This window comes from Andrena cerasifolii, chromosome 6, assembly GCF_050908995.1.
Source record: "Andrena cerasifolii isolate SP2316 chromosome 6, iyAndCera1_principal, whole genome shotgun sequence".
In the NCBI taxonomy this organism is placed as follows: domain Eukaryota; kingdom Metazoa; phylum Arthropoda; class Insecta; order Hymenoptera; family Andrenidae; genus Andrena; species Andrena cerasifolii.
Window position 1 is genome coordinate 7,129,528 of NC_135123.1, and position 26,408 is coordinate 7,155,935.

At 48.1% G+C, this 26,408-nt stretch overlaps 1 protein-coding gene across 14 annotated transcripts in view; it reads left to right on the forward strand.

Annotated features, from left to right (window-relative positions):
• The window catches only part of P120ctn (adherens junction protein p120), a 41,308-nt gene that overhangs the window by 8,839 nt on the left and 6,061 nt on the right, over window positions 1-26,408 (forward strand). For 3 of the 14 annotated variants that reach the window (XM_076814819.1, XM_076814820.1, XM_076814822.1), the window contains exons 2-12: window positions 16,259-16,337; window positions 16,728-16,793; window positions 17,536-17,577; window positions 17,666-17,795; window positions 17,886-18,168; window positions 18,253-18,381; window positions 18,629-18,688; window positions 19,123-19,778; window positions 19,906-20,293; window positions 22,281-22,594; window positions 22,807-23,143. In XM_076814819.1, the coding sequence (XP_076670934.1) occupies window positions 16,306-16,337; window positions 16,728-16,793; window positions 17,536-17,577; window positions 17,666-17,795; window positions 17,886-18,168; window positions 18,253-18,381; window positions 18,629-18,688; window positions 19,123-19,778; window positions 19,906-20,293; window positions 22,281-22,594; window positions 22,807-23,118 (2,412 nt within the window). In that variant the 5' untranslated portion in view covers window positions 16,259-16,305 and the 3' untranslated portion in view covers window positions 23,119-23,143. Of the gene's footprint in view, window positions 1-3,215; window positions 3,242-16,256; window positions 16,338-16,727; window positions 16,794-17,535; window positions 17,578-17,665; window positions 17,796-17,885; window positions 18,169-18,252; window positions 18,382-18,628; window positions 18,689-19,122; window positions 19,779-19,905; window positions 20,294-22,280; window positions 22,595-22,806; window positions 23,144-23,187; window positions 23,327-23,551; window positions 23,676-26,408 lie in introns of those variants that run through there. The other 11 variants (XM_076814830.1, XM_076814815.1, XM_076814821.1 and 8 more) reach the window with 11 other exon arrangements.

Consider the following 26,408-nt stretch of genomic DNA (forward strand, 5'->3'; position numbering starts at 1 on the left):
AATCAATAAGAAATCTCGGAAATTAGTATTAGCCATGATTGCCACACAGGCGCGCTGTGGTCGAAAAGACCGACGCGTAAAAATGTTTGATTTAAAACCTACACGAGTGCACCAAGTGTCGCTCCGTAACATAAATAAGTCAAGAACTCCTTCAAAGAGGAATAGCTCCACGGAAAAAGTAAAGAGTCGAACGCTATGGATCATGTTTCAAAATATATGAAATCGTCGGTCGAAAAGACCGACTTGCGCCTACTCCCGGGTTAAATCCGCCACTGTGTATAATTACGTACCTGTTCAGCGTGTACAATGCACTGCTGGAATATTTCGCGACGGAGTCGGGGTCAAAATTCTGTCGCTTCTAGGGAATCGTATTAATCACTGATCCCAGTGGATGATCTATTTCGAAAACGTGTTGGTGGCTCCCGAGCGGACTTTGGTATTCTATCGATCGAGCCTAGAGCTGTAATCGAGGCTCCGTTCGATCTCAGATACCAGATGCCTCGCGATCATTTCTCTGGTAATCTCCCTCGACTCGTCTTCCTTTTTCTTATCGGACGACTCGGCTAATAAATCGAACGAACCCGAAAGGTAATTCGTTCAACTTTATTATTTTTTTTCTTCAGTTTCTCTTGCCATTTTCTCGACGGCTTCTCTTTTTAACCTCTCCGTCGAAGCGTGCTCCGCTTTCCAGGATCCCGGTATTCGAGAGATTTTAAAGCAGATTACTCAGGGGAAACTTCGAGGACAATTTAGAACCACTGTTTTCTATTAAATTCTACAATTAGTCCTCTTTACGTGGCTCGGGGCATTCCGAAGTATCCAGAGAAAGACGTAGTTGCGTAAGCGTTAAGAACGCTCGAGTCCCATCATCCTTCTGCATCGTATTCCCGCGAATTAATTGAGCCTGATTTATCGCACACGAGTCCCACGGGGCTAATGGTGAATTAGCGCGCCGATAAATTCGCAGCGTTGCGCGCTCCTGGTTAACGAATCGTGCTGCCGGAATCCGGCGAGCTGGTTACACTGTTGGTCCGCGAAATTCCACCGCGTACCGATTTTAACAGAGATCCTATTAACTCTTCTTTCCTCGCAGGCGTCGCGCAGAGTGCACGGATTACGATTGAGCGCTGCAAAAAGTTCGCTGCCCCCTTCCAAGACCGCAACGAACACTTAGGGGCAAAAGGTATCGCGGCAACAATTTTTTAATTGCGAACATTACGATTCGTTTCGCGGTGCTGCGATACGAGACGCAAAGAACGTTGCTCAAGAATGGATTCATTGCGAAACGATCCAGCGCGCCGCGTGATTAACACTTTTCGAGTCATCTTAACGCGATACTTTCACCGCAGACAACTTCTTTCGTACTGCCGGCCGTAATTATGCAACGCTTGCATTCCGTTGCAATCGCCGTTGAACGAAAATCGCGTTACGAATCGCAAGCACGCCTCTGACTCACTCTGCCATTGGGTATTGCGTACTTTTTAGAGCGAACCTCGGCGAAATTTGTGCGTCAAATTCTCTCGTTGCTTCGGCGGTAAATGGTATCGGATTCGACGGTCGAAGGATTCAAGGATGCGCGAGTTTTATCGAAGCAGAGGCTCTCGATTCTTTCGCGTCTCCGAGACACGATTTTAACGAATTCGAAATTTATTTTCCCACAGCGAATTGCTAATATCCGCGAGCAGCTTTCCGCTCAATTTACCGGACGCGAGATTTTATTTCATTATCGCACTGGGGCGTCATGATTTTTCCGCGGGCGCCGATGGGAGGAACGGGAAAAATATTAAAATACATGCAACGCGGGCGCGCAATAAATATTTCACTGCCACGCCGTGCCTCGGCAGGACGCTGCGCTTTAGACACATTCGTTTCCAATGGGATCAGCAGGAATTTCGATAAAAAAAAAGTGTAAAAAAAATGGAATGAAGATACGCACTGATTTTCCGGGCGCAGCTGTGTTTTTCTCTTTTCTCGTGGCCTGTTGTTATTTTTTTCACCCCCGTCCGCGTACTCGTTTCCATCACCGATGCAGATCGAATAATGAAGTATCATTAAAACTCTGGGCCAACAATTTTCAAGCATCATCGGTTTCGTAATAAAATTTCCGCGCAGGATGCATTACGATGCGATTTACAATGAAGAGGGGCAACGAGAATCGAGCATTTTATTGGAGAATTTACCACCCAAAGGCGCACTCAGGATTTAATCTGGGAGGGGCGAGTTGATCGGATAAAAATATTTTCAATGCAAATTCAATAAAATCCATTAGGTATTTATAAAAATTTATTTAAAGAATAAAATCCAGTTTTCTTTTCTTCTTACGAAGCTCTTGAATTACTTCAGTCGAAATTACAATAATCTCCTTTTTCCTTTTTCTTTGGGAGGTGCTTCTCCCGTCTGTACGCGCCACTGCTACCGCCACTTCTAACTTTTCGAAAATTTCTTAACCCCTAACTGGTATACTGTCTTTTCAAACGTAACTGTTATCTTGGGGTCGTGGCAGACCCCAAATAAAAAAGGACACAGAAATTTGTAAAGTCGACATTAGATCAACCTCTATGAACACCTATTTTGTTCGTAGGTAATGTATAAAATAATAGAAACCTCGAAAGTTAAACTATTATGATCAAATTAATTAGAAATTCAGTTTACAAACTTAGACAACCAAATATTTTGCAGCGAACCTTGCGTGCTTGGGGTCATGACTGAGCCCAGGATACCAGTTAAGGGTTAACTTACCCTCCGAAACGGGGCCCTAAAGCCACATTAACATCATTAAAAAAAAAAAGGTAAACGCTGCAGCGGGGACAAAGGGAAGACGTAATAAGTGACAAACAATAAAAACGCTACTATAAAAAAAAGAAGGATTAAAAAAAAAAGAAACAAAGGAAGCAGGGTATCGCGTGATCGGTTGGCGGAGGACGCTCGTACAGAAATGTCCGCCGAGGAGGTGGTGGTGGTGGAGGAGGGTAGCGATAGTAGAGAGAGAGACTTGTAAGCCTCGTACTATCGTACGTCGTTTGACATGCGCGCGTATGCGTGTCCCTACTCCCTCTCCCCACTCGAGCGCCCCACGCGTTCATTCATTCAAACACGCGTCGGCCGCGGATGCGTTCGCACGACCCAGCCATCGAGAGCAGACGCGAGGGGCGCCGCTGCTAGGAGTGGGGCCGGGGGTGGTCGCCGGAGGGGGGAGGGACAGCTTTTCAACGCGTCAGCCGGAAAGGAGAATGAGGTTGCGGTGAGTTCTCATTCTCTTGTGATATATCGCCCCCCGCCCCCACCTCGCGCCTGCCTACCTCCCTCCCCGCTCTCTTTCCCTCGGCCCTCGATACATAGAATCCTCCCCGGCGGTGTCTCTTTCCCGGTTTCGTCGTAAAATAGAGCATTAACTTCCCTTCCGTCGACGCGCGACGGGAAAATTCGATTCGTCACTCCCGCCGGGTCTCCTGGCGATTTTCCGCGTCGGAGCTCACAGCTTGTGACTCGCGAGTGAAAACCGGGAGGTCGACCGGCCATGGGGTTTAACGTTCCCGTGGGATTCAGAGCGTCGAAAGTGAAAATTGTCGATTGTGAAACGGAGCGCGTCGGTCAGAATCGCGGTGGGTAGGATCATTCCCACGTTCGATCGTAAACAAGTCTCGTCTTCTTTGCTGATACAGCTCTGAGATATTTCTTAGCCAGACTCGGGGTGTCGAGTAGTTCACTCTCCGCCGCGACGCGCGGCGGACAATTTGCGATTCTCTGGAAGCGATCGCGTATCCTACTCTTTAACCTATTAACTAGGGAGGACGGCTCGTTGATCGGCGAGGCTTTGACTAATCGCGCTGAGTATCACCGCGTGATATTCGCAGGATGCTAATTCGATAGGAGGCTGTGGAAATTAAGGTATGCTTGCCTGTACTTGCGCGTCCGGACGCGGCGCGAAGAAGTTCGAAGTCGATTTTCTCGAAAACGAAGCGCGATACGAGAAAAAGTTACTCTTTCTTTTTTACTTATAACAAGTAGATAGGTCGATGAGAAGGAGTGGAATTTTTTGATATCGCGCTTCGTTTTCGAGAAAATCGACTCTGAAGAGTTCGGCGACGCTGCGTCCAGTCGCGCGTAGGAAAGGGTTGCGATTCGAAGCGTTCGGCCGAGGTGAGCGTTGACGCAAATCGTTGCCGTGCACAATCGAAGGTGCGGTCGAGGTTCGTAGCTACCTGTCGCTCGCCCTGACGAGCCAATAAAGTGGGCCTCGAGGCCTCGAGCGGCGTCACGAACCGGAGATGGAGGGACAAGCAGACAGGAAGAGCAGGGAGAACGAGGAGACAAAAATTAAGTCACGCTACCGGTTCTCCGCGGCGGCACGAATAGCGCGTCCCACAGAGGAACAGGGAGGAGGAGGAGGACACGGTCCTGAACACGCGACAACGGGACAACAGAAAGTTTGCCCGGGAATAATACCTCCAGGACAAATCCGAGCAATTTTTCCCTAGCGGGGTGGAGAGAAATAATCCCCCGGTTCCAACGAGTCCTTCTCCATACCCCGCCGTTCCCCCTCTATTTTTTTTAATTACAATTTACGCCGGTCTCCGGAGACGCGAGCAATTTCCGCGTACGTCCCTCGTCGCGCTGTTCTCTGCATCGACCGAAAACACGACGCCGGAGAGAGAGAGAGAGGGAGGGAGGAAGAGAGAGAACAAGGGATGATGCGAGGAGAGAAAGGGAGAGAGACGAAGGGTGAGTCATTCGACTGTGGCCCCTAACGTTGGAACTTGGAATGTTTCCGTTCTTTCCGGCGGCACGAGAAAACGTTCGATGGAAATGAATATACATACACTTTCGGCTGCAGGAAATTTGTCGGGGATTGGGCCTGGAAATTTAGCGGGAAATGTTGAAAGTCCCGCGTTCGTACTTGTAATTCCTCGCGGTACCTTCCAGTCAAGTGCGTCGGAAGATTATTCCGATCGCATCATTGATCTATCCTGGCAGCTACATACCCTCGCCTCTGTGCTCCGTTCCATCGTTCCGTTTGACTGATAGATATCTTAAGCCCGTGGCTAGCCAGTCTCTAGCGTCTCGAACAAAGAACCAGACCGCCGTGACGTGAAAAGGGGGCTACGTAGCCATTAAATTTGCTCGGGACGCAGCGAAAGATCCACCGTCCAGGGAAGCAGCCACGTAGTCGATTCTTTCTCTCTGCGGAGACATGGACCGAAACAATGTGACGTCGACAAAGGGGACAATAGGGAGCGATAGGTCGAAGAGAAAATGGTTTGGTAATGGGCTGGTAAAGGGTCTGCTAATGGATTCATCGGCAGAGTTACCCAGCGGAGTACCCCGGACATTCGGTGTCAAGGGTCTGATCTATTTGAAGAGATCAGTGACGAGACGCGTTGCTCGAGAGGGAGCCGGGAACCCTATCGGGACATTCCATGCGAAGTCGGACAGATTTCGGAGTAAGTTTTCGTAGATTGCTGAAATTTGAATATGTCGTGGTCTTTAGTGATATTTAAACGTACCTCGAAGGATTTTTCGAAATTTTGACAAATGCCGATTTTACAGCTGTTTGAAGTTAAGCGCTAACTTTATTTTCAATACACTATAGCTATGGAAGTGGTAAACGGATGGAGATGAGCTTTACGGTGCTTATAGAGAAGACACTGAAGTTTTATGAAAAAATTATTTCAGTTTAAAAGAAAAAATTGAACCATTTTTGTGCAGTTATTTTAAACAAATCCAGGTTTTTAACATCGGACGCGATTTTAAAAGTTTGAAAAAAGGAGAATATAGTTCTATCCTTCCCCTTGATGGACAAATTTTCTAAAATATGAACATTTTAAAATTGGCCCCGTAAAAATTGCCGAAAGTTGACGCTGCACCGCGGTACTCGCAGCGGCCAAGCGGCTATACCTGATATTCTTATACAGGATTCTCGAAAATGGTAAGTATTTGAAAAAAAAATACCGAAGGAGGAAAACTCTTACTGTTTTTTATATCCAACATAATACGGTATCTGAATTTTTGGTGTTCGCAATATTTTCCTTGAAACGAGGGTGACTTTCAGTTTTTTAAATGGAATGCTATTTGAACTATCTATCTAGTAGATTGATTTTCTTTCTTTCATTCCTAAGAACTATATTCTCCTTTTTTCAGATTTTTAAAATCGCGCCCGATGTTAAAAGCCTGCATTTGTTTAAAATAATTGCACAAAAATGGATACAAATTTTTTTTTTAAACTGAAATAATTTTTTCTTAAAACTTCAAAGTCTTCTCTATAAGCACCGTAAAGCTGATCTCCCTCCGTTTACTACTTCCATAGCTATAATGAATTGAAAAAAAGTTAGCACTTAACTTCAAACAGCTGTAAAATCGCCATATTTTCAAATTTTTGAAAATAATCCTTTGAGGTACGTTTAAATATCACTAAAAATCACAACATATTCAAATGTCAGCAATCTACGAAAACATGCTCCGAAATCAGTCCGAGTTCGCGTTTCCATGTGCCTATCGCGACAACAGAGGCCACCTACGCCTTCGATACATCATTTCCACGCGAAGCACGACTCAGCGCTCCGCTGCACTCGAACTCCCAATTTCGCAAAATTCTATCAATCCTCTCGAAACACTCAGGTCTTCGTAGATGCGGGGGAAGAAGAAGGGGGGGACTACCCTGAAGGGGATCCCTTGGAATCCAATTAAATGAAATTTAGCTAAAACCCCGCCACGGTGAATGAGCCGGGCCTCGTATCGAGCCTGGCGACCTTCGGGTCGCCTAGTCACGGCACCGATTCGATCGCATTGTTCGCTTTACAAACGTGTCCCCGTTCGAATGCGCCTCTTTATCGAGTGGAAGTTAGCGAGCCCCGTCGATTGATTCGCGTGCCTATTAAAACGCCACGAAATCGTGAACGCCGGATGGCGAGCGTCGCCTATCTTCGGCCCACCAATCACCGCCTCCCCGCGATCGCCGTGGTATCGAGGAATACGTCCAACTGCCGAAGCTCCATCGATCCAGGAATAGTTTGCGGGACGTGGGATTGATTGATGGTATCGCCTACTACGGGGCTCAATCTCGCCTCGAGGGAGCTGCAAACTGTTCCCCCGATCGTTTTTCCTGCCGCCGGGAAAAAGTGGCCGTTCCTTGAGCCCAGTCATCGCCGATTGTTCCCATTTCACCCCCCACCCCCGCTGCTTCTTATCTAATAATTCTGGCTAGGCAGCTTCGCGCGCGGGGGGAGGTTTGCCGCGGAAACAGGTGCGCGAAAAACGCCACACGCAGTTGCCTCGCAGGAGGCTTCGCTTTTGAGGAAATCGAACTCGAAGGGAGCACGGTTCTCTTATCGAAAGGAGCCTTTTATATTTTTTATTCACCTTTCATTCGTCCTCGCCATGGCGATACGCGATTAATAAAGCCAGTTGAGGAGCAGCGATCCCCGGCAGGAGCTAAGATACGGAACGTCTGTAGCCCGTAACAAATAGCCAGGAAAGTCGATAACTGGAGGCTGCTGCGCGAAGCCTGTTATCCAGAACGAATCCTTAAAGCGTCGCTGAAGCGTGGCCGGAAGAATTTCGCGGGAAAGCAGGGAGCGGAGACGAATGACCCCGTGGAAAAGTTGCTAGAAGTTGGTAGGAGCTGCGCGTGACGAATGGCCAGGGAAGGATTACCTTTGGCAAATAATTTCGCCCCGATATCGCTGGCATAATCGCCGCCATCGTTCTCTGTCCGTCTTCGAGCGCCACTTGGGCTTTCGTGGCCGATTTGATCGATGCCGCGCGCTCCCATACTCTTTTCAAACCTTCCGCGCCGGCCCACTTTTCCTCCTCGCGAATTAATTACCTTCTAATGGGAGCTTTCGCGGCGGAACGAGCGTGCGTGGAGTCTCGACTATATCGATAGCGCTCCGGTACGTGACGTCCCTGATAATTGCCTGTCGCTGCACCTGGTATCGCTTAATTAAAAACTATACGGCAGGACTTTAAAGATAAAGGGACAGCATAAACGTCACTGGACTTCGGATAAGATCGGCGAAGCTTCGTTGTACGATTACTCCGAGCTCTGCTAGACACCCAGCAGACGGAGGCATCTTTCATCCGCGGCGCTCGTAGCCGAAGCCGGACGAAGATATCCGCGCGCGGACTCCGGCAGAGACCACTTAACGATTCTCTACTGCGGAGCACCTGTGGCGGCGGCTCGGAGATCGTTTCCTCCAGCGAGGTTGCCTCGGGAAGTCGGGAGCCTGCTTAATGCCGGCTCCATCGTCGCCGAGCACCGGGCCAACTGTACTACGGGTGTTTAGAAATCCTCCGGCGCGGGCTAAACTTCTTTAATGAATATGTATACGCGCCACTGTACGCCCGGCGTTCTACTCTCGGTTTCGCCGCAGATGGCGCCGGGCGATAACCGGGAACGAACGACTTCCTAAAAAAAGGTAGACACCTAAAACTGTGCCGCGGTAGGCGGCGGGTAGATCCGCTAATTACGGCTCCTTTGTCACGTGTGCCGCGAACACGACTGGTGGCGGGAGAGACGAGCCAATTAAAACGAAATCCTGGGTAAAGAGGATTTAATATCACGCCCCGCGGGACAAAGACACACCGACGTCCCGGCGCGCGGAGCAGGAAAATTGATCGTTAAATTTTCGCGAGCCCCACGTGGGCACACCTCCGGCCACGTGATCGGCGGATTGCTCCGAGTTGCGCGGGTCAACGATCGACGGAACGTTGGTCCAGTTCGCGTAGGATCTCTGGAAAAGATCGGCGCTGCGCGTCTGTGCTCCAGTTTTGAGCCTGGCTCGGTGTAGCCACTGGTGGCGGCGTGGTGTGCGCCGCATTTTAAATTAATTTTCACACGCGCGCGTTCCCATAACGCTAAGCAGACCCTCTTGAAACTAATTAAGACTGCGGCCACTTTAGGCTGAAGAGCACGCCAGACTAAACTTATTTCTGTAGGATAACGCGTCTTAAATCCTCCTTCCTTGGCTTCCGAGCTTTCGAAACTTGGCTTCTTCGCTGGACTTTTTTTTAAGATATCGAATTACTGTGCTCTCGCTTTTAGATCTTTCATCTGCTCGTAGATAGACTCACTTGGGACAAATTTTTCGTACTATTCTTTATATCTACGCGAAATAGTATTAAAAATAAAAAATAAAATTAAAATCTTAAGTCCAGTCTCAGCGGAAATTATTTAACTTTGAGAAAATTTAATTCGGTTTGCAATCAGGTGCTACACCGTCGAAGAGGTTAACAAGATTCCACAATAATTAATAAATAATAAGGATCGACATAAAAAAATTCTACGAGTTTAAAGTTGCCTCCTTATATGTCAAAAGAGTTTAATGCAATATTAACAATAGTTTATTTTAAAAAAATTCATAAATTTCAGGGGCTATTGCACGGGAGTCCCCTCTTAAGCTGCGAATCCACGATGAGATTTCACAACAGACTTCTATCGCGAGACAAAAATCTCAGCAACAACTGAATTTAAACTACCTAATCAAAAAATACATCACGAAACGTGTCTCATGAAAGTTTAAGTAGTTCCATGAAATCAGTGACATAATAATTAAAAAGTAATAAAATAATGAAATAATTGTCTCGTCAGATTAAAGTCACGCGAGACACGAAATTTTTTCCTCATTGTGGACTCGCACCGTTAGCCTCCGCTACCATCGAAGCACACTTTGAGAATTTTGCTAACCCCCCCAGCCTGATCCCCGTGGACAAAGCATCGCGGGCGAAAATTCGAAGTTCCAAAGTTTCGAAAGGTCGATAGCTATCGCGAACCCACCGCTGCCCCGCGACGCAGTGTTCCGAACCAGCCAGCGCGAAGTTTGACGGCGCCAGCGGTGCGAGGCCAATTGGAAACCGCGTTGCTGATTTTGCATCGGCCTGCGAGCGGGCTCGATTAATTATTCGCGGGAAAATATCCGCGGAGGAGTTTGATCGCTGACGGCGGCAGCGGCGGTGCGCTCGACAGATGGGAGATGGAAAGATAAACAATACAGCGTAGTCGGTGCACGCGGTTCTCACGCGTCGGCCATTCGCACCGGCGCGGCGCGTAATTTATGCACTTGCGTAAATGCAGTCGTTGCACCGGCCGCGCGCAAATCTGGTCACGCGTTGCCCTGTGATTTGGAGCAGCGAGAGAGGGTAACGACTCCTGCGAGAGACTTCTAGTCGGCTGCGACGGTAGAAGCGAGCCGAACCTTGGCATTAATTCTTGGGAGCACCCGGGGGAGGCTTTCCCCAGCCGTTTCCTCTCCCGTGCGAAATTTCGGGCGAGTCGTCGACGACGCGAAGTGGAGGAAGTTGAATCCTGCTTTCAATCCTTGCCAGCGCCGAGAAGGGAATACCCGTCCCCTTTGTACCGCTCTTCAGAGGGATCTAGAGATCGATATCAAAAGATTCGGACAGTTCAGGGATCGCGGTATTTCCCCTACGTATCGGCGCTCACGTCACCCTAGGGGCGATTCCGAACGATTAAAATGGGCGAAATCTCGGCGAGACTCGGGGAAGAAAAATCAGCATGGCGATTGTAGGCCAGCGGAGAGCCATGGCCCAAGGGGGCACCCGCCCCGAAAAGGGATCCCGCTCGCGAATTCGTTCTGACGTTTAAAAAAATCTAATATGCCAGAGACAGCTACGGGACAGGGCTTCGGGCGGTGCTGCCCTACATTTTCGGCTGCTTCTACAGTAGAACGGGTTCGAAAAGGTCGCGAGCTCCAGCCTCTTCCCGGAAGCTGAATTTCAAATTAGGAGCGATTGTTTATTAATACAGCCGCGTGACTTGCAAGCGCGCCTAATTTCCCAGATCCTAAGAAGTCTCCCGAATTTCCGGCAACAGACACCGCAGGCAAACTCTCGCACAGTTTACCGTGGTTCTTAGCAATCCGGTAGAAAGATCCTCGCGGAACTTGGACAGTGTCGAATCAGGACTTCGCGATACCAGTTGGTCCCTTTGGAAGAAAGAGGTTCGCGCAAACCCGGCCCTCTTTCGCGATAGGGATTTCGCCAATTAAGGGATCGTGCTCTGTCAGGAGGCCGAAAAAAGGGTGGTCTTTGGAAATTTTTTACTCAAAAGCTGTAACACATTTCTCAAGACATCGTTTTTCCTTTTAAGGATTGCATCTAGTACCGTGCATCGTATTTTTTTTATTTAAAAATATTTGTCAATAACTAAGTTATTGTTCATCACTCGAAGGGTCTCTGAAAAAGGCTACCGCGGTGACCACTGCTGCTCGAAAGTCGATTATTTAAAATAAAAAATTCAAAAGAATTTACTTAGTATATTATATTATCTAGTATTTGAAGGAAGGATTTTTCGAAATAATGATTTGGGAAAAATGGCTGATGTTTAAAGTAAACGTTTGAATTTTTATCATAAATCGTACCTGATTTTCGTGAATTAAAAGAAAACTAAGCATCGGTTAAAAAAAGCCTTCGTTCAAATACTAGATAATATAATATAATAAGTAAATTCTTTTGAATTTTTTATTTTAGATGATCGACTTTCGAGCAGCAGTGGTCACTGCAGTAGCCTTTTTTTGAGAGAACCTTCGAGTGATGGACAATAACTTAGTTATTCATAAGTATTTTTAAATGAAAAAATTACGATGCACGGTACTAGATGCAATCCTTAAAAGGAAGAAAGATTTTTTGAGAAATGTGTTATAGGTTTTGAGTAAAAAATTTCCAAAGACCACCCTTTTTTTCGGCCTCCTGACTGAGCATGACCCCTTAAGGGGGAACACCACTGTGATCGCCGGAAAAGTAAGCCATTTTTAAGTTTTTTTTCAGGCATAATTTACAGTTTTCATAGAAAATTGTATTACCTACCTTTAATACGCTGTCTTAAGAGTCTATAGAAAATAATAAATAGAAAAACATCCATAAGTTTTAATATATTAATTAATCTTCTAGACCCCCACACGCGAGCTGGTCGAAGGTGTAACTACGGAACAGCAGGTCCGAAATCAAAATTCATTTTTTTGTTATAAACTATATGAGTGTAGTTTCCGTTGTACGTACGGATTCTTTGATTGAAAACAAATGTTTTGAAATACGCTCGAAAAACTGTCCATCTTATTCGAGGATTTTCGAAACTTTTCTTCTAAAGCGCAGCATTTTTACAAAAATAATTTGTTTAAGAAATCGGTACGTACAACGGAAACTACACTCACATAGTTTATAAAAAAAAAATGAAATTTGATTTCGGACCTGCTGTTCCATAGTTACACTTTCGACCAGCTCGCGTGGAGGGGTCTAGAAGATTAATTAATATATTAAAATTTATGGATGTTTTCCCATTTATTTTTTTTATATAGTCTCTTAAGACAGCGTACTAAAGGTAAGTAATAAAATTTTTCTATGAAAACTGTATATTATTCCTGAAAAAAATCATAAAAATGGCTTACTTTTCCTACCGTCACAGTGGTGTTCCTCCTTAAGCTGGCAGTCTGGCGAGTCTGACGACGGCCCTCTGAGTTCGAGTTCGGTCGCAGTTATGATTCCGGTAGGGAACTTCAGCTTCCGTTCCTTCTACCCAGAATTTTCCGAAATGTCACCCACCGTTCACCTCGCCGGGCTGTTTGGTTCCCGCGAATTCTGCCGTCATCGTCCCGAAACTTTTCCAGCCTGATCGTCTGATGGGCTGACAAGTTTGACAATTTTCGCGCGTCGAGTGCTCGACGGAAAATTCTCCCGGGGAAAATGTCACCGTCTCTGTTCAGCGTTTCGAAAATCGGAGCCAGTGGCTCGTTCCGAGGGAGGACACTTGAGACGCGGCACAGTGGCTTTTATAGTTTGCGCCGCGTAGAAGTTATTATTTTTTTTTTGAGATCGCGCTGGCTTGCAGTCACGGCGCAGGAATGTCTTTTATAGACGAGCACGAAAACTCGCATAAATCGACGCGCGCGGCGCATTGTGCTCGTCCTCTTTCTCCCTCCCCGCTTCGCTCTCTGGAAAATTATGCATTCAAAGCAGGTATGTTGAACGCGTGCCCTGGAACGCACCGCGCCCTCCTACCCCCCACCGTCCCCGCCCTTTTGCCTCCCTCTCGCTCCGATCGCGCGGAAATCTCATTGTCGATAATGCGATCTCGTCGAATTTTTATTCCCCCGCGGCGTACGTGTCTCCCCCTGCTTCGTCGAATTTTTATGGGTCACGTATGCCCGTAGCGGACTGTGTTCGACGCGCATTAAAGTAAGACCGCTGGGCGGGGGAACTTTCGTCGACTTAGCGATGCGGTAAATACGCTTAAATTTAACATAACCGCGGCTCCTCGAGGGGAATGCATCGATCAGGCCTGGGGCGGGGTTCGCACCAGCGCGAGGCTTACTGTTTTATCATCTTCATTGTGATATCGCATAGCCGGAATTAACGCGAAGCATCAGAGAAACAAGTGGGCGAAAAAAGTCGCGTCGCTAATCTACCAGGACTGCAATGTTTCCTTTAGAAAAAAGCTGGCAGGAAAAACACGAGCGGCAGGGGGGGAGGGTGGCGGGGTTAATTACAGCGTTATCCCCAGCGACGAGGATCTGCGATACGTTGGCCAAAACAGCATTGCCTGCGGGTGAATTAAGCCCCCGTGGCCACGTGTTCTGCTTTCAGCGACGTATCCGCGGGGCGCAAGAAAGGAAAGCGGGAGAGAAAAGGGCTCGTTAGTGGAGCGCAATTTCGGGCAAATGGACGCTTCGCGGTCTCCAATGTCGCGATTACAACGAGGCGAATCGCGCGCTTCGTTAGTTGCACGGCAATTAGTTTCTTCGGGTCTTAATTACTCGGGGGAGGGGGGGGGGTGAGATTTCGCGTGGCGCTCGAAGAATCATCGATCGGGCCATTCAGCCTCTCGCCCCGAGAGCCTGACAACAATTCCTACTGCATCGCCCGCGAAATTTATGCAGATTCGTGCTTTTCAAAATTTACTCCTCGACGGTTCGACCTCTGCTACCTTTGTAGTTGGAGTCTTAGTTCGGGCGGGGGTCGCGTAGATCTACTCAATCCCTCATTGGGATGATTAAGAGGATTGTACGAGCCTGCGCGCGGTTGGATTCGCACGGGCGGTTTAAAAGATCGCGACAATGGCAAACACTGAGCAGAGCGCAAAGCTCCACTCCGCGGAAACTGGGGGAGATGGGGAGAAGGGATCGGGCAGAGGAAGGGTGTTTGTTCAAGTTCTGGTTCTCTTATTGCGCCTTCGACCTGGATTCAGCTGGCCCGAGGACGGAAATCGATGTCACTGGTACCCAGCCGGCGTTCCTAATCGACGTTAACGCAATTATTACTCGAAAAAGGAACACGCGTGGACGGCTCTCGCTTGGACAGCAAGTTCCTCTTGTCGTTCTTCGATATTCCGCGTTGAATCTGCGAGCTACGAGTCCGCTAGCAGACCGCTGTTTTTGCTTTCAGCTGTCCTCCACCTTGCAATCGTAAATAATCGACGAGGGAACCACGAGTTTGATTCAGGGGGTCGTTCTACTTTGATCGGCCGAAAAATGAAGATATCTTTAAAGATTTTTTTCTCTCAATAAATACAACATATGATGGAATAAATCTTTTTGGAATTTATTAAGCTACTCTTATATTATACAAAATAAATTAAAAAGATTGTTTTTTATTTGTTTCATAGGTTTTTTATAGCGTCAATGTGACACCTACAAAAAAGAAGTGTGTTTAGGCTTATCTGAAATAAAAAATTCGGAAAGATTCTTAATCTCTGCGAATGTCGCTATCACCCGTAGCTCAATTAACAATTAAAATATTTGCAAATCTTTTTTTTGTATAATATAAGAGTACCTTAATAGATTCCAAAAAGATTTATTTCATTATATGTTGTATTTATTCAGAAAAAAATCTTTAAAAATAGCTTCATTTTTCGGCGTGTCCATTCTACTTTGCCGGTCAACAAAGAGGGCCTAGATACTTTCACGATTTTTTTACGAGAACTAATATTCGGATTTTAATGATTTCTTTTTGTTAAATGTTATTAGCGAGAACGCAGGCCCTCTGGCAAAGTAGAACGAGCCCTTATTCCATGCCTCGTAGAAGATCGACTCGCGCGAAACACGCTAATTGCCCGGGAAATATAATCGCCGTTCAGATAACGATAATAATTTCACCCTGTGTCAACCAGTTTGCGAAGTTCGAGCGCGATAATTTGCCGAAACGCTGCGCGCCGCCTCCGAGATCTTGGGTAACAGTGTTCGAACAAAAAGCAGGGCAATTAGGCCGCGGCGAAAAAGGAGAATCCCGGCGATAAGAGGAAACGGGGCACAAGCCCGAATCCTTGTAGGGGGCCGCTGTCGTCGGGAAACTCTGGGCCCGTAGTCGCGTTACATGAATTCGTTAGCGAACTTTCTACCCAGGAATCTGTGTGCGCTTGTGCGTGCGCCAGCGTGGGGCGGTAATCGAAACGCGCGATAAAAGAGCGTCGGGGCGACAAATTAATTAAACTCTTCTGCTCGTTTTATATTTTAATGCCGTGATTACGCGCCCTGTATACCTGGCACGCGCGCTAACTGCGTCCCGCGAGTTACGCGAAAGTGATAAAATTAATTAACGCCTTGGAGAGCGGGGGTGGACCGAGAGGAGGTCGAGACCGTTAATCAAACCCGTGGATCCGCCGCTGGGGCTCGGCCGGAATGGATCCACCGTTTCACGAGGATTCGAGGCGGATTAAGCTGCGCGAAAATTTGCGAAAAAGTTGGTGGAAAAACTGCTGGCAGTAATCGATTCGAGCGTTTCAGGTTTCTGGTTGAAAGCTAGGCTCCGAGATGGATGGTTAAAGTTTGTGGCTGAAGTATCTTCTTCGCGGGCTGTAGGTAGTTATTGTTCGGAACAGTTTCCCTGTTGAGGAAGGGATATCTGATAGTTGGAGAAGTCTTGATTTCGAATAATCATGGACGAGAGTCGTGCACAATTGCAACTGATAGGTGGTATCCTCTTCTCCCCAGTCATCAGCCACGCTGTAGTCGCTGTTAGCGAATCTGATGGCCTTCCTAGGAAATCCTTATTAGATCTGGACTTGTTAGCAAAGTTGCGAGCAGCTCTGCTAATTCGCGAACTCTCTGTTCCCCTGGTAGCTTATGTACACCGATCGGGCAATCTTGCGAACCTGTATTATAATCAAACTCCACTGCAAATAGAAGCCACGCTACTTTCGCGCCGGTATCCATAGAGCTCCTCCCTAATCAACACTAGACAACGTTGATCACCGTCGTTGCTCGCCCTCTCTTCGCAATCCTCCATCAACTTCTTTCTCTTTGTGTGATTTCAGGGGACGCCATCGACTGCTGAGCGGCAAGAGACCTAGAATCAGCTGGTATGTCAAATAATCAGCTGGTTGACTCCTGTCTGTAAGTGTCTTTCTCTCCTCGAGCAATCGGGAGACTCGTAACCATATCTCCGTTCTCTCTATTCTGTCCGTAAGAGCGTTCGCTGATCCGTGCCAAGCAAAATTGCCGCTTCTCTCTTGAACCGGTCTATTTAGCAGAAACTGCACCAATTGGCGAGAACCCCGAAAGGAATTCTGTCTACTCCCTGTCGCCCGTTTCTCTCGTTCCAGCCCAGCCATCCGTCCCCGCGCCGGTCCCCACTGTGGGCGAGCGGGCGCGGGGATCGATGGGGGGGGGGGGGGGTGCTAATCCCGTGAAAAAGACAGTTACAACATCTCTCCCTTCACGCCGCGCCGGGGAACGCGTAGCCTTGGCCACGTTTAATGATAAGAACGATATTGTTGGTGCCAGGCTGGTGAACCGCCGGATCGAGAAGAGGCAGGAGCACAGCATAACGCGCACTGAGATCACGCAGAGGTGACTAACATGAGCTAATCGACGAGGTTAGTCATTCTGAAGGCGAGTGTACAATTAACGCAGTCACCCACGATCATCACTTAATCAGCAGCTCCTCTTCGCTCCATCGTAGCCGAGGTCGATTCGCTGTCGATATCCCTCGAGAGATCCACGGTTCCGCTTACCACCGAGAGACCTTCGGCTCGAACGACAAGGGCCCTTTTCTTAAAGAGTCTCTCCGTGGTGAGTTTATAAAGGATCTCCCGAGAGGATGGCGCGCAGCGCCTCGAGATCATCCATCGATCATTATCACCGCGTAAAAGAGCGTACACGTAACACTCAGAATGAATAACTTCAGCCGCACTAACCATCAACCTGTGCCCGCGTTCATTTAGCATGCTTTCAACACTTTGAAGTGGCGTGTGCCTGTGTGTGCCGGTGTGTGCGAGACGAGGAGAACAGGAGGCGAGTAGTTTAGCGTAATTAGAAGTATTTCTGGATGCTCCACTTTGTTCTCCCTGCCCGTAGACCTTTCTTCGGCGAGTCGCTTAATTTCGCTGTTTGTTTTGCCATCTCGCTGCACGACGCGACGACGCAGCGGTCGGCTGCATTATCCACCCACAGCCGCTCTTCTCTATTCCTCTCCGTTCGACCGTTCCGTCGTCTTACGCGACGTCGTTGAGAATCTCGCGAGCGATCGTAGCTCGTTGCCCACGGAGCTCCGTCGGGTAGCCCGTCTCTAAGTCTTCTTCTGTCCTTTCAGACGCGTTCTCCAGGAAAAAGGTCCCGACATGCCGCAATACACGTAAGCTATCCGTCTACCCCACGATCCAATCGTCGCTCCTCGCACAAGCCCACGGGACGTGGCTCTTTAATCGTTATCACGTTTCCAGCGGACAGAGTGATGCAGATTACCACGGAAGCAACGGTCAGGCGGACACCCACTCGTTGCACTCGTCCCACCTGTCCGTCCAGGAGGACCCGTTGCTCCTGCGGACGCACAAGCAGCAGAGTACACAACAAGTGAGAGAGACAGATCAATCCTTTCCCCAGCCGCCTCTCCCCCGCTTCGAGAAGCCCCTCTTCAAGCACCGCGTCCACTGTTTCGCTTAGGTGACGAACGTGTCGAAGGTGGTGCGCGAGGTGTCCCACATGGAGCCGGACCCGGGCGCGGTGAGCTACATGTCGGTGCCGCTGATGTCTCAGGACTACCAGCACGCGGACCCGCGGTACCCTGCGGACGCGTACATGGTCGGCTTCGAGCACTACGAGCCATACCTGGGCTATCCGCCGCAGCCTGGGTACCCAGGTTCCCATGGGATCTACATGCCACGCTCGCATTCCCCCCACAGTCCTCATAGTCCTTCGGAGCACAGTCGCGCCTCGCCTCCTCACGGTGAGTAGCCGTCGCCTCTGTCCGTCGACGTGGACGAAGGGAGCCAGGGTGTCTAACGGCCACTGTCCTCGTTCTTTTCTCAAGACTACCTGCGTAAAGGAGCGGCCCCGTACGTGGAAAGCGGCTACAACGACATCGATCCAGGTCTGAATCCCGCCCTGCAGGATCACTACCGCATCACCCCTAGTCCTGGCGGTCCTGGAGATCAATATGGTATGTGCGGCCCAAGCGGACCGATGGTAAAAATCGACTGTGAAATCGTCTAGGTCCCACCCACACACGGCATTCAAAATAGTTCTTTCGGTTGAACGAGGTCAGAGGGGTGAGCCAGACTAGGCTACGTAACGAGACGCGCTCAGCTATCACGTTGCAGCGGCTATTTGTCTGGCCCGTGCACGGCATAATTCACTTTAATTATCTCCATGCCTGACGTCCGTTGTTATTTTGTGTTTCCCTCTAGATCAAATCAGCAACTCTTGGAATATGGATGACTCCGGCGAACCCTCTCAGCATCCTCATGGTAGGGTCACATGGATTATTTTATATGCCCACGAATATATCTCTCTCTGTCTCTCTCTGTCTATCTCTTTCTTTGCTCTTCTATTTTCTATTTCTTTCGTTTTCTCACGTCGAGCTTCACGCCCTCCACTATCGCTGTTCACGCTTCACCCTCGGCGAGTCCATATTCCACTAAACGCCCACGGATAATGCGAGTGAATTATGCGTTTCACGAGTCTATACTCGGGATGGAAGGAGTATAGGGGTGTGAGCTAGTGGAGTTAACCGGGAGCCGATAAGCTTAGGAACGAGACTCTCTATGATCTTGTGCGACGAAGCAAATCATCTGTACTCTGTCCTTCTTATTATCTCTTCACCGCTGTGCCCCCGAACTATCACACCACATTTATTCCGCCCTCACGCTTCGATCTAACGCTACCTACGAATCTCCCCCAGATTATAACCGCCTCGTTTCCAATGCGACCGCAGATGAGAGCAAAGTGGCCTACGGTTACGTGTCTCCGTCCCCTTATGGACCCGTTGGGTACGGCCCTGGCGTAGGGGTAGGTTCGGTCGCGGTTCCCAACGATGTGCCCGGCTACGACGAGGGCCACCCCGTCCCCCTGTCCTCCGGCGTGCCGCCGGGGATGTTCGAGGACGACGTGCACCTGCAGCGGCTGCAGTCTCGGCACCCGGTGGTGCCCGGCATGGCGAGTCCGCTGGACGACGATCAGAAGTCGATGAGATGGCGGGATCCGAACCTGTCCGAGGTGATCGGCTTCCTGAGCAACCCGAACAATATCATCAAGGCGAACGCCGCTGCCTATCTACAGCATCTCTGCTACATGGACGATCCCAACAAGCAGAAGACGCGAAACATGGGCGGCATACCGCCGCTGGTGCAGCTACTCGACCACGATAATCCTGACGTCTACAGGAACGCCTGCGGCGCGCTGAGAAACTTGTCCTACGGCAGGCAGAACGACGAGAACAAGAGGGCCATCAAGAACGCCGGCGGAGTGCCCGCTCTGATCAATTTGCTGCGCAGGACGTCCGACGCGGACGTGAAGGAGCTGGTCACCGGGGTGCTGTGGAATCTATCTTCCTGCGAGGTGAGTCGACGGGGTAATCTCTCTACTCCACCGGGTAGATCCGCTTGCTCGCCTGTTGTTAGTCGTATGCGCGCTGCAACGGGAGAGAGGACCGGCTGGTTGGCATAATTGGATGCATTGCTTGCAGGACCTGAAGAAGTCCATCATCGACGACGGCGTGACGATGGTGGTGAACAACATAATCATCCCGCACAGCGGCTGGGACCCGAGCTCCTCCAGCGGCGAGACATGCTGGTCGACCGTGTTCAGGAACGCCTCCGGCGTGCTGAGAAACGTCTCCAGCGCCGGCGAGTACGCGAGGAAGAAATTGCGCGAATGCGAGGGCCTGGTGGACGCGCTGCTCTACGTCGTACGGTCGGCCATCGAGAAGTCCAACATCGGCAACAAGATCGTGGAGAATTGCGTGTGCATCCTGAGAAATCTGAGCTATCGGTGTCAGGAGGTCGAGGATCCCAACTACGACAAGCATCCCATACAGTCGACGGTGCAGAACAGGGTGGCTGCGCCAGCCAAAGGTGAGGCGAAACACGATTCCATCTATGCTGCATACCGAGAATGAGACGAGCGTATGTACGTACCTTCCCTCTGCCGTGGTAAACACACCGGTTCCCCTCGCAATCACCGGGCATGCGGTGAACACGCATGCGGCCGAATTGTGTGTGCGCTGATGATAAGCGGTTTACCTTCCCACCAGGCGGCGATAAGATAAGGCAGGAAACGCGTATTAACATTGAGGGTTCTTTCGAATGGGTGTCTTCGGTGGGTGTAACTTTGAATCTTCTCGCTCGAGTTTTCAGTGAAGAGCTTGATAATATGGACGCTGAATTACTGGTGTCTTTTAAGCGTCTTCTAGGCGTCTTTTGCTCGATAAACTGATCGGATCGATACAAATCGGAGGTTCCAGGGGTGGGTTCGACACGTAGCGGTAGAAATAGCTCAATGATTGGACAAACAGAACACCTCGAGATTGAAATATGTAATTGACACCTGCTTCGCGGCAATGGTACTGTAATCAGTCGCGTACCGGCGATTCGTTAGTGATACGTACATATCCCCAGCGTGAATTGTGTAAAGTAGAAATTAGAACCAGTAGACAGCCCCGTACACCCCGTCGAATTAATGAAAACGATGCCACACCTGCGTACACTTTACATTCGTTGCGATGCTTACGTCTGCGCGGAGTTATCGCTGAGGCCACTTGAACGTTATGTGGAAAGATTTGGGTATGATTGTGGTATGTAATGTCGAAACACGTACAATGTTTCGATACGACGTAGGAGAGCAATGATTATCTAGTAATTAGCACACGATAACGAAAATCACTACACTGATTCTTGTTCCCTTACGAGGTATATTAATTGGCTTCGGTGTCTTCATTATTGTTTCCACTTGTTTCATCTGTCGATGTGGCCTGATTTGATGTTTTGGGTAGATCGGTGATTCTGTCTCGTGTTTTGAAATTATGTTTTATCGAGGAGGAGGAGGAGATGTGTGTAAAAATTTAGAAAGAAAGTAATACGTTATATCCGTTCTAGTTCAGCATGGATTAAAGTGTGTTTCAATCTTTTTAGCATACAGTTTATGTCAAGGTAAGACATTCTTGTAATTCCAAAGCTAATTTAGCTTCTTTTCTTTGAAACAGACAGATTAGCCAGTGCATGCTCCGCTTCTTGACAATTATTCAGCAAATTACTCATCAACTTTACCGAGAACTCGCCGATAATTCTCTGATTGAAATCGATACTTCACTCGAACTTACAGACACGTACGCCTATTTTATCATAAGAAAACAAGTCGCGTCATGGTCGTAGTAATCATTATTCCAATATTACTTTCACTGACTCACTTTGATCGCCATCTCAATCTCTGGGAAATGAAAACTTACGTTACAACGCATCCCTTAAAAGCATTAAGCAATTGCATCTTACAGTTACACTATTCAAGCACTAAAAGGCACTAGTGCCCCCAAAGAGTCCACAGATACAGGGCATTACACTTGTTCATATTACTTAAACTCCAGTAGCATTGACCTAGTGCATCCTTTCTACTGCATTTTGCATCTGCCTGCTCCTATTGGCCTATTGTACCGTAACATTGCATCTAAAGTGTACTGTGCATTGCATTTCAGAGATGAACATAAACAGAATCCCCTGACACCCGAGAAACACTATCCAGATCCTATAAGAATCCAACGCCTCCGTAGGAAAGAGGTTCATCGAGTAATATCACAAAGAACGTGTCCGCAAAGCTCCTTCGCGTAAACGCATACTTTTAGTTCCCCTTCAAGTGCATGCCACGCGTTATCGTTAGCTTGTACTCACTCGTATCAACTTACTTCCCGTTCCCGGAGTTGAAACTTGGAGCGAAACTCGCCGAGCGGGTCGCTCGCGTTAGGGAGCGCCGATTGCAAAGCGATGTAACGCGACACACGCAATGCCCACTAGACAAAACGGGTTGGGCCAGCTTCTAGAATAATGCCAGCCTCGAATCGCTATGCCTTAGGTGAGAATTTGGGTTGCTTCGGTGGCAGCAAGAAGAAGAAAGACGGCCAGCCGGTGCAGAAGGAGACGACAGCCTCTCGCACGACCAGCCAAAGAACAGAGCCCGTCAGAGGTATGGAGCTGCTCTGGCAGCCAGAGGTGGTCCAGTCCTACCTCAAGCTTCTGCAGACTTGCTCGAACCCGGAGACCCTGGAGGCGGCTGCTGGGGCCCTTCAGAATTTGGCAGCCTGCTACTGGCAGCCTAGCATCGAGATTCGCGCCGCTGTGAGGAAAGAGAAAGGCCTTCCAATCTTGGTGGAGCTACTGCGAATGGAGGTATGCTCATTTGTCGAATTTAGCAATCCCATGGATTACGATCAAGGGAACTTAGAGGAATGGAAGACTACCATTGTATCAGAGTTGGCCGTTAACTGAATAAAAGATTATTTAAATAACGGATCAAATAGGAGCTACTTTAACGGATAAAATTAATTTTTGCTCATTTCTGCGTTGGATTAATGTGCCGTGTTTCTTTTTCTGTTATCCAGGTGGATCGTGTGGTCTGCGCAGTGGCCACAGCACTCAGGAACCTCGCGATAGACCAGCGCAATAAGGAGCTGATAGGAAAGTACGCTATGCGCGATCTCATCCAGAAGCTACCCTCAGGGAATAACCAGCACGACCAGGGGACCAGCGACGACACCATAGCCGCTGTTCTGGCTACCTTGAACGAAGTTATTAAAAAGAACGCAGAGTTCTCACGGTCACTGTTGGATGCTGGCGGTGTCGATAGATTAATGAACATCACCAGGCAACGCCAGAAGTATACACCTCGCGTTCTTAAGTTTGCAGGCAAGTAATGGAACGAGGACTTTGGTCTAGTCCTACAGAGCCTAGATGGTGTTGCTCAAGTCTGGTAATTCTTTTAGGGCAAGTCTTGTTCACGATGTGGCAGCATCAAGAGTTGAGAGACGTGTACAAGAAGCATGGGTGGAAGGAGCAAGACTTCGTCACGAAAACTGTGGCAGCTAGAAACTCAGGGCCTAATTCACCCAACAATGCAAATAGGTAAAGAGTCTTTAAATCGTGTTTAATAATTTTCTTTGCCCTCCACATTAGTTCTTCGTTTCCACTGGTATTAGCATTTCACTTTGGTTCTTTACCTTTATTTTCGGACTCTGCGTTTCATTCTTTGATATATGATTTACACCTCCACTTCTAATTCGTTCGATAGTTTGAGTTGAGCAGAGTTCAGTTTTAGTGTCTAGTGGTTCGACTCTACGTTGAATGTAGCTATGATTGCAGCACTCTGAACCGGCCGATGGCGAGCCAAGGTAGCACCAGATACGAGGACCGAACGATTCAGAGAGCGAATATGAATTCGAATAACGTCGGTCGACCCACTATATATCAGTCTGTAAGTAACAACAACTAATGGTACTCTCGGGGAGCGTTCTCGCCTAGGCCCCATTAGTGACGTAGGTTAGGCGCACTGTTTCCTGGCGACGAAGTGAAAGTATAGAAAAGTAGTTACGATAAGCGTATAAAAGCAGAGGGAGAGTAGAGCACGGGTCCTGTTCAGAGTAATCTTTCGCGACGCTTCCATTCGGTTGTCGTGTCTCTTTAATTCTCAGTTCAGAATCGAGCGAACGCGAGGCTCCGAGCACAGCAATCAAGCCACGCAATGAGATTTTTCCTTTTGAAATTATGTCTTCCCATTACCGGTAAAGCCGCCGCCACGTTATCGATCGTAATAGATTTAATTTAGACGGGGATTTATATTTGCGTTAGAAGCCCACACACAGCGCGTGTAGAAAATCAATTGGACTCCACGTGTACACATATTGATTTCGTTGTTTTCCCGTTCTTGTTAATCTTTTGTGTTATATTCGCGACAGAGATGCCGCATTCCCGCACGCGGAATGCGGGGAGGTTACTTAGAGAAGAGATATATCGTATATGTACGACATGTATGGAAATATGTATGGTCATAATGGTCGTTGTGACGCTATAATAATCACGATACTTTATTTATAATATTTATCCGCTTGCACGAGACGAACAGAACCGAGCGCCGTTGCACGAGGCGTGTAAAGAAGCTAGGGGCAAATTAAGGGGGAACCGCGAGGGGTGCGTACACCGCATAGTTGTGATACCGGAGGAAAGCAGTTACTTAAACGGAAAACATTATAAGTGTATAAACTAAGTCAATTAACGAGTACCAATTATTATTACCTGGTTTTATGCTACCGGTGGTCAGCAGCCGCTGGTGCAGTATTACTGTAGATTTCTACGCGGTATGCATAAAACAGTCCATGGAATTATCAAGTATCCGAAGAATTTTTACACGATAATCTACACTTGCGAAACCGGGGCGAGGTAAAGACACATTGTTGTTGGGTGACAGAGAGAATTTATATCATGTACAAGGGATACGGTGCAACAATATTGCCGGACAGTGTAGAAATTACAGAATTTATAGATTAACAGAGTACCCGTTGTCGAGATGCGTAATTTATTTCTCCGACGCGTACGATGCGAATCTTCTCGATTATCCGATGCGCCTAATTGTTCGTTAAGGCAACACCTTTTGTTCCAACGAGTTTCGGTAAGCATTCAGACTTTTATACGAGAAACAACGCAGGAATTGTGCTGCAACGAGCGAACACTTGCTTGCCCGTGCAAGCAGAGTGTATTCTTTCGTTTGTTAGACGAGTTCTTGCTCTCAGTTCTGTCAACAAAATTGTTATAGTCGTAGCTGTGAAGGCGCATCGATCAGTGCTCGATGCGCGTAGAATCGACACACTTGGAAATTAGTTTTCTTAACCGAGGATACGTTTCAGTGGGCTAAGGTTTATTTGACGGGCACTTTACGGTTCGTCCTATTCAGTAGCGAGAGGAGTCTCTGTACGAGTAACATGTACTAAAAGTTGAAGCGTCAGATTGTTAACGTAACGTTGAAGCGTGTCTTGCATAATTCTACGATCGTGTAAGGAACTAGGCATTACAGGACCAAATACTTGACATTTTTTACGATTGGGGAGCAGATTCAGCCGACCACGCATAGGGAATCGTTAATGTTTCAGTTATCCCTTCGATTAGCTGGGACTTTTAGTTCTAAACGAATCAGAGAAAGCCACGATGCATTCCGCGGCAGAGTTACGCGCTCTGTCTTTCCAAATTCCGATCGGAGAACAGTCGCGAAAGCGTCACAGAAATTGCTGGAGACCAGTTCGGTTTCGGGGAACGCACAAACCTCCTGTAACGAAGGCTGATGTTTGCTACCTGATTGACAGTAATCGATACAATTAAACGTAGACGTAGCGACAGTGTAATCACTCGTTTTGGCAACACTTCCATCGCGAGGGCTCTGTTTGTTCAAGCGCGCAGAGAGAATTTAGAGGACTTAATTTCGACTCGTTACCCAAGTGATCATAGTCTATCTACGAAGTACAGTAAGAGTAATGTTAAACGGCGAATTCGAAGCGTAATCCGTAGCACGTTCGATTCCGACTAATATGTAGCTGTATGAGTTTCAACAAGCAGGGTAATATACAAGCACAAAAGGAGGAGTCTCTACGTCGATATCACGCGAGCAGGTTCGTTTGCAGGCGGTAACTCGGAGATCATTATCGTAGAATCGCGACGCAATTAACAGCCACGAGGAACAGCTAACGACACGAGTTTCATTTTATACACACTCATTCAAGCCGACCTTAATTGTACGGAAGAGAAGCTAGACGCACCTCGAAGCATGGTTTATAATGACACGTTGACTATTGCACGAACTTATTTATAATCTATTTATATCCAAATTAATCGAGCATAATAAAAGAGTATCTGACAGTACCTACCGCACTTGGAGTCCTGCTTCTTGTCACAAGCAAAAGCAAGAAACAGTTAGCTGAAAGCTCCGCATTTCTTTTCCAATCGACGATCATCTAATTTCGCAGATCTATCCAAGCGTGGTCCATGAATTGGCCTTTCCTGATCACCATTCACTCCGTTATCCAGCGAAGCCGTTGTTACAGGTTCTCTTTACTTAAACATGTGATTGTATTCTTCAGTGCAATTCATTTCCCTCGTCGGAACTAGAGTAGCAACCATTCTACACCCCCGTCCCAATCGAGTCTCTTGCAACCCCTAAAGC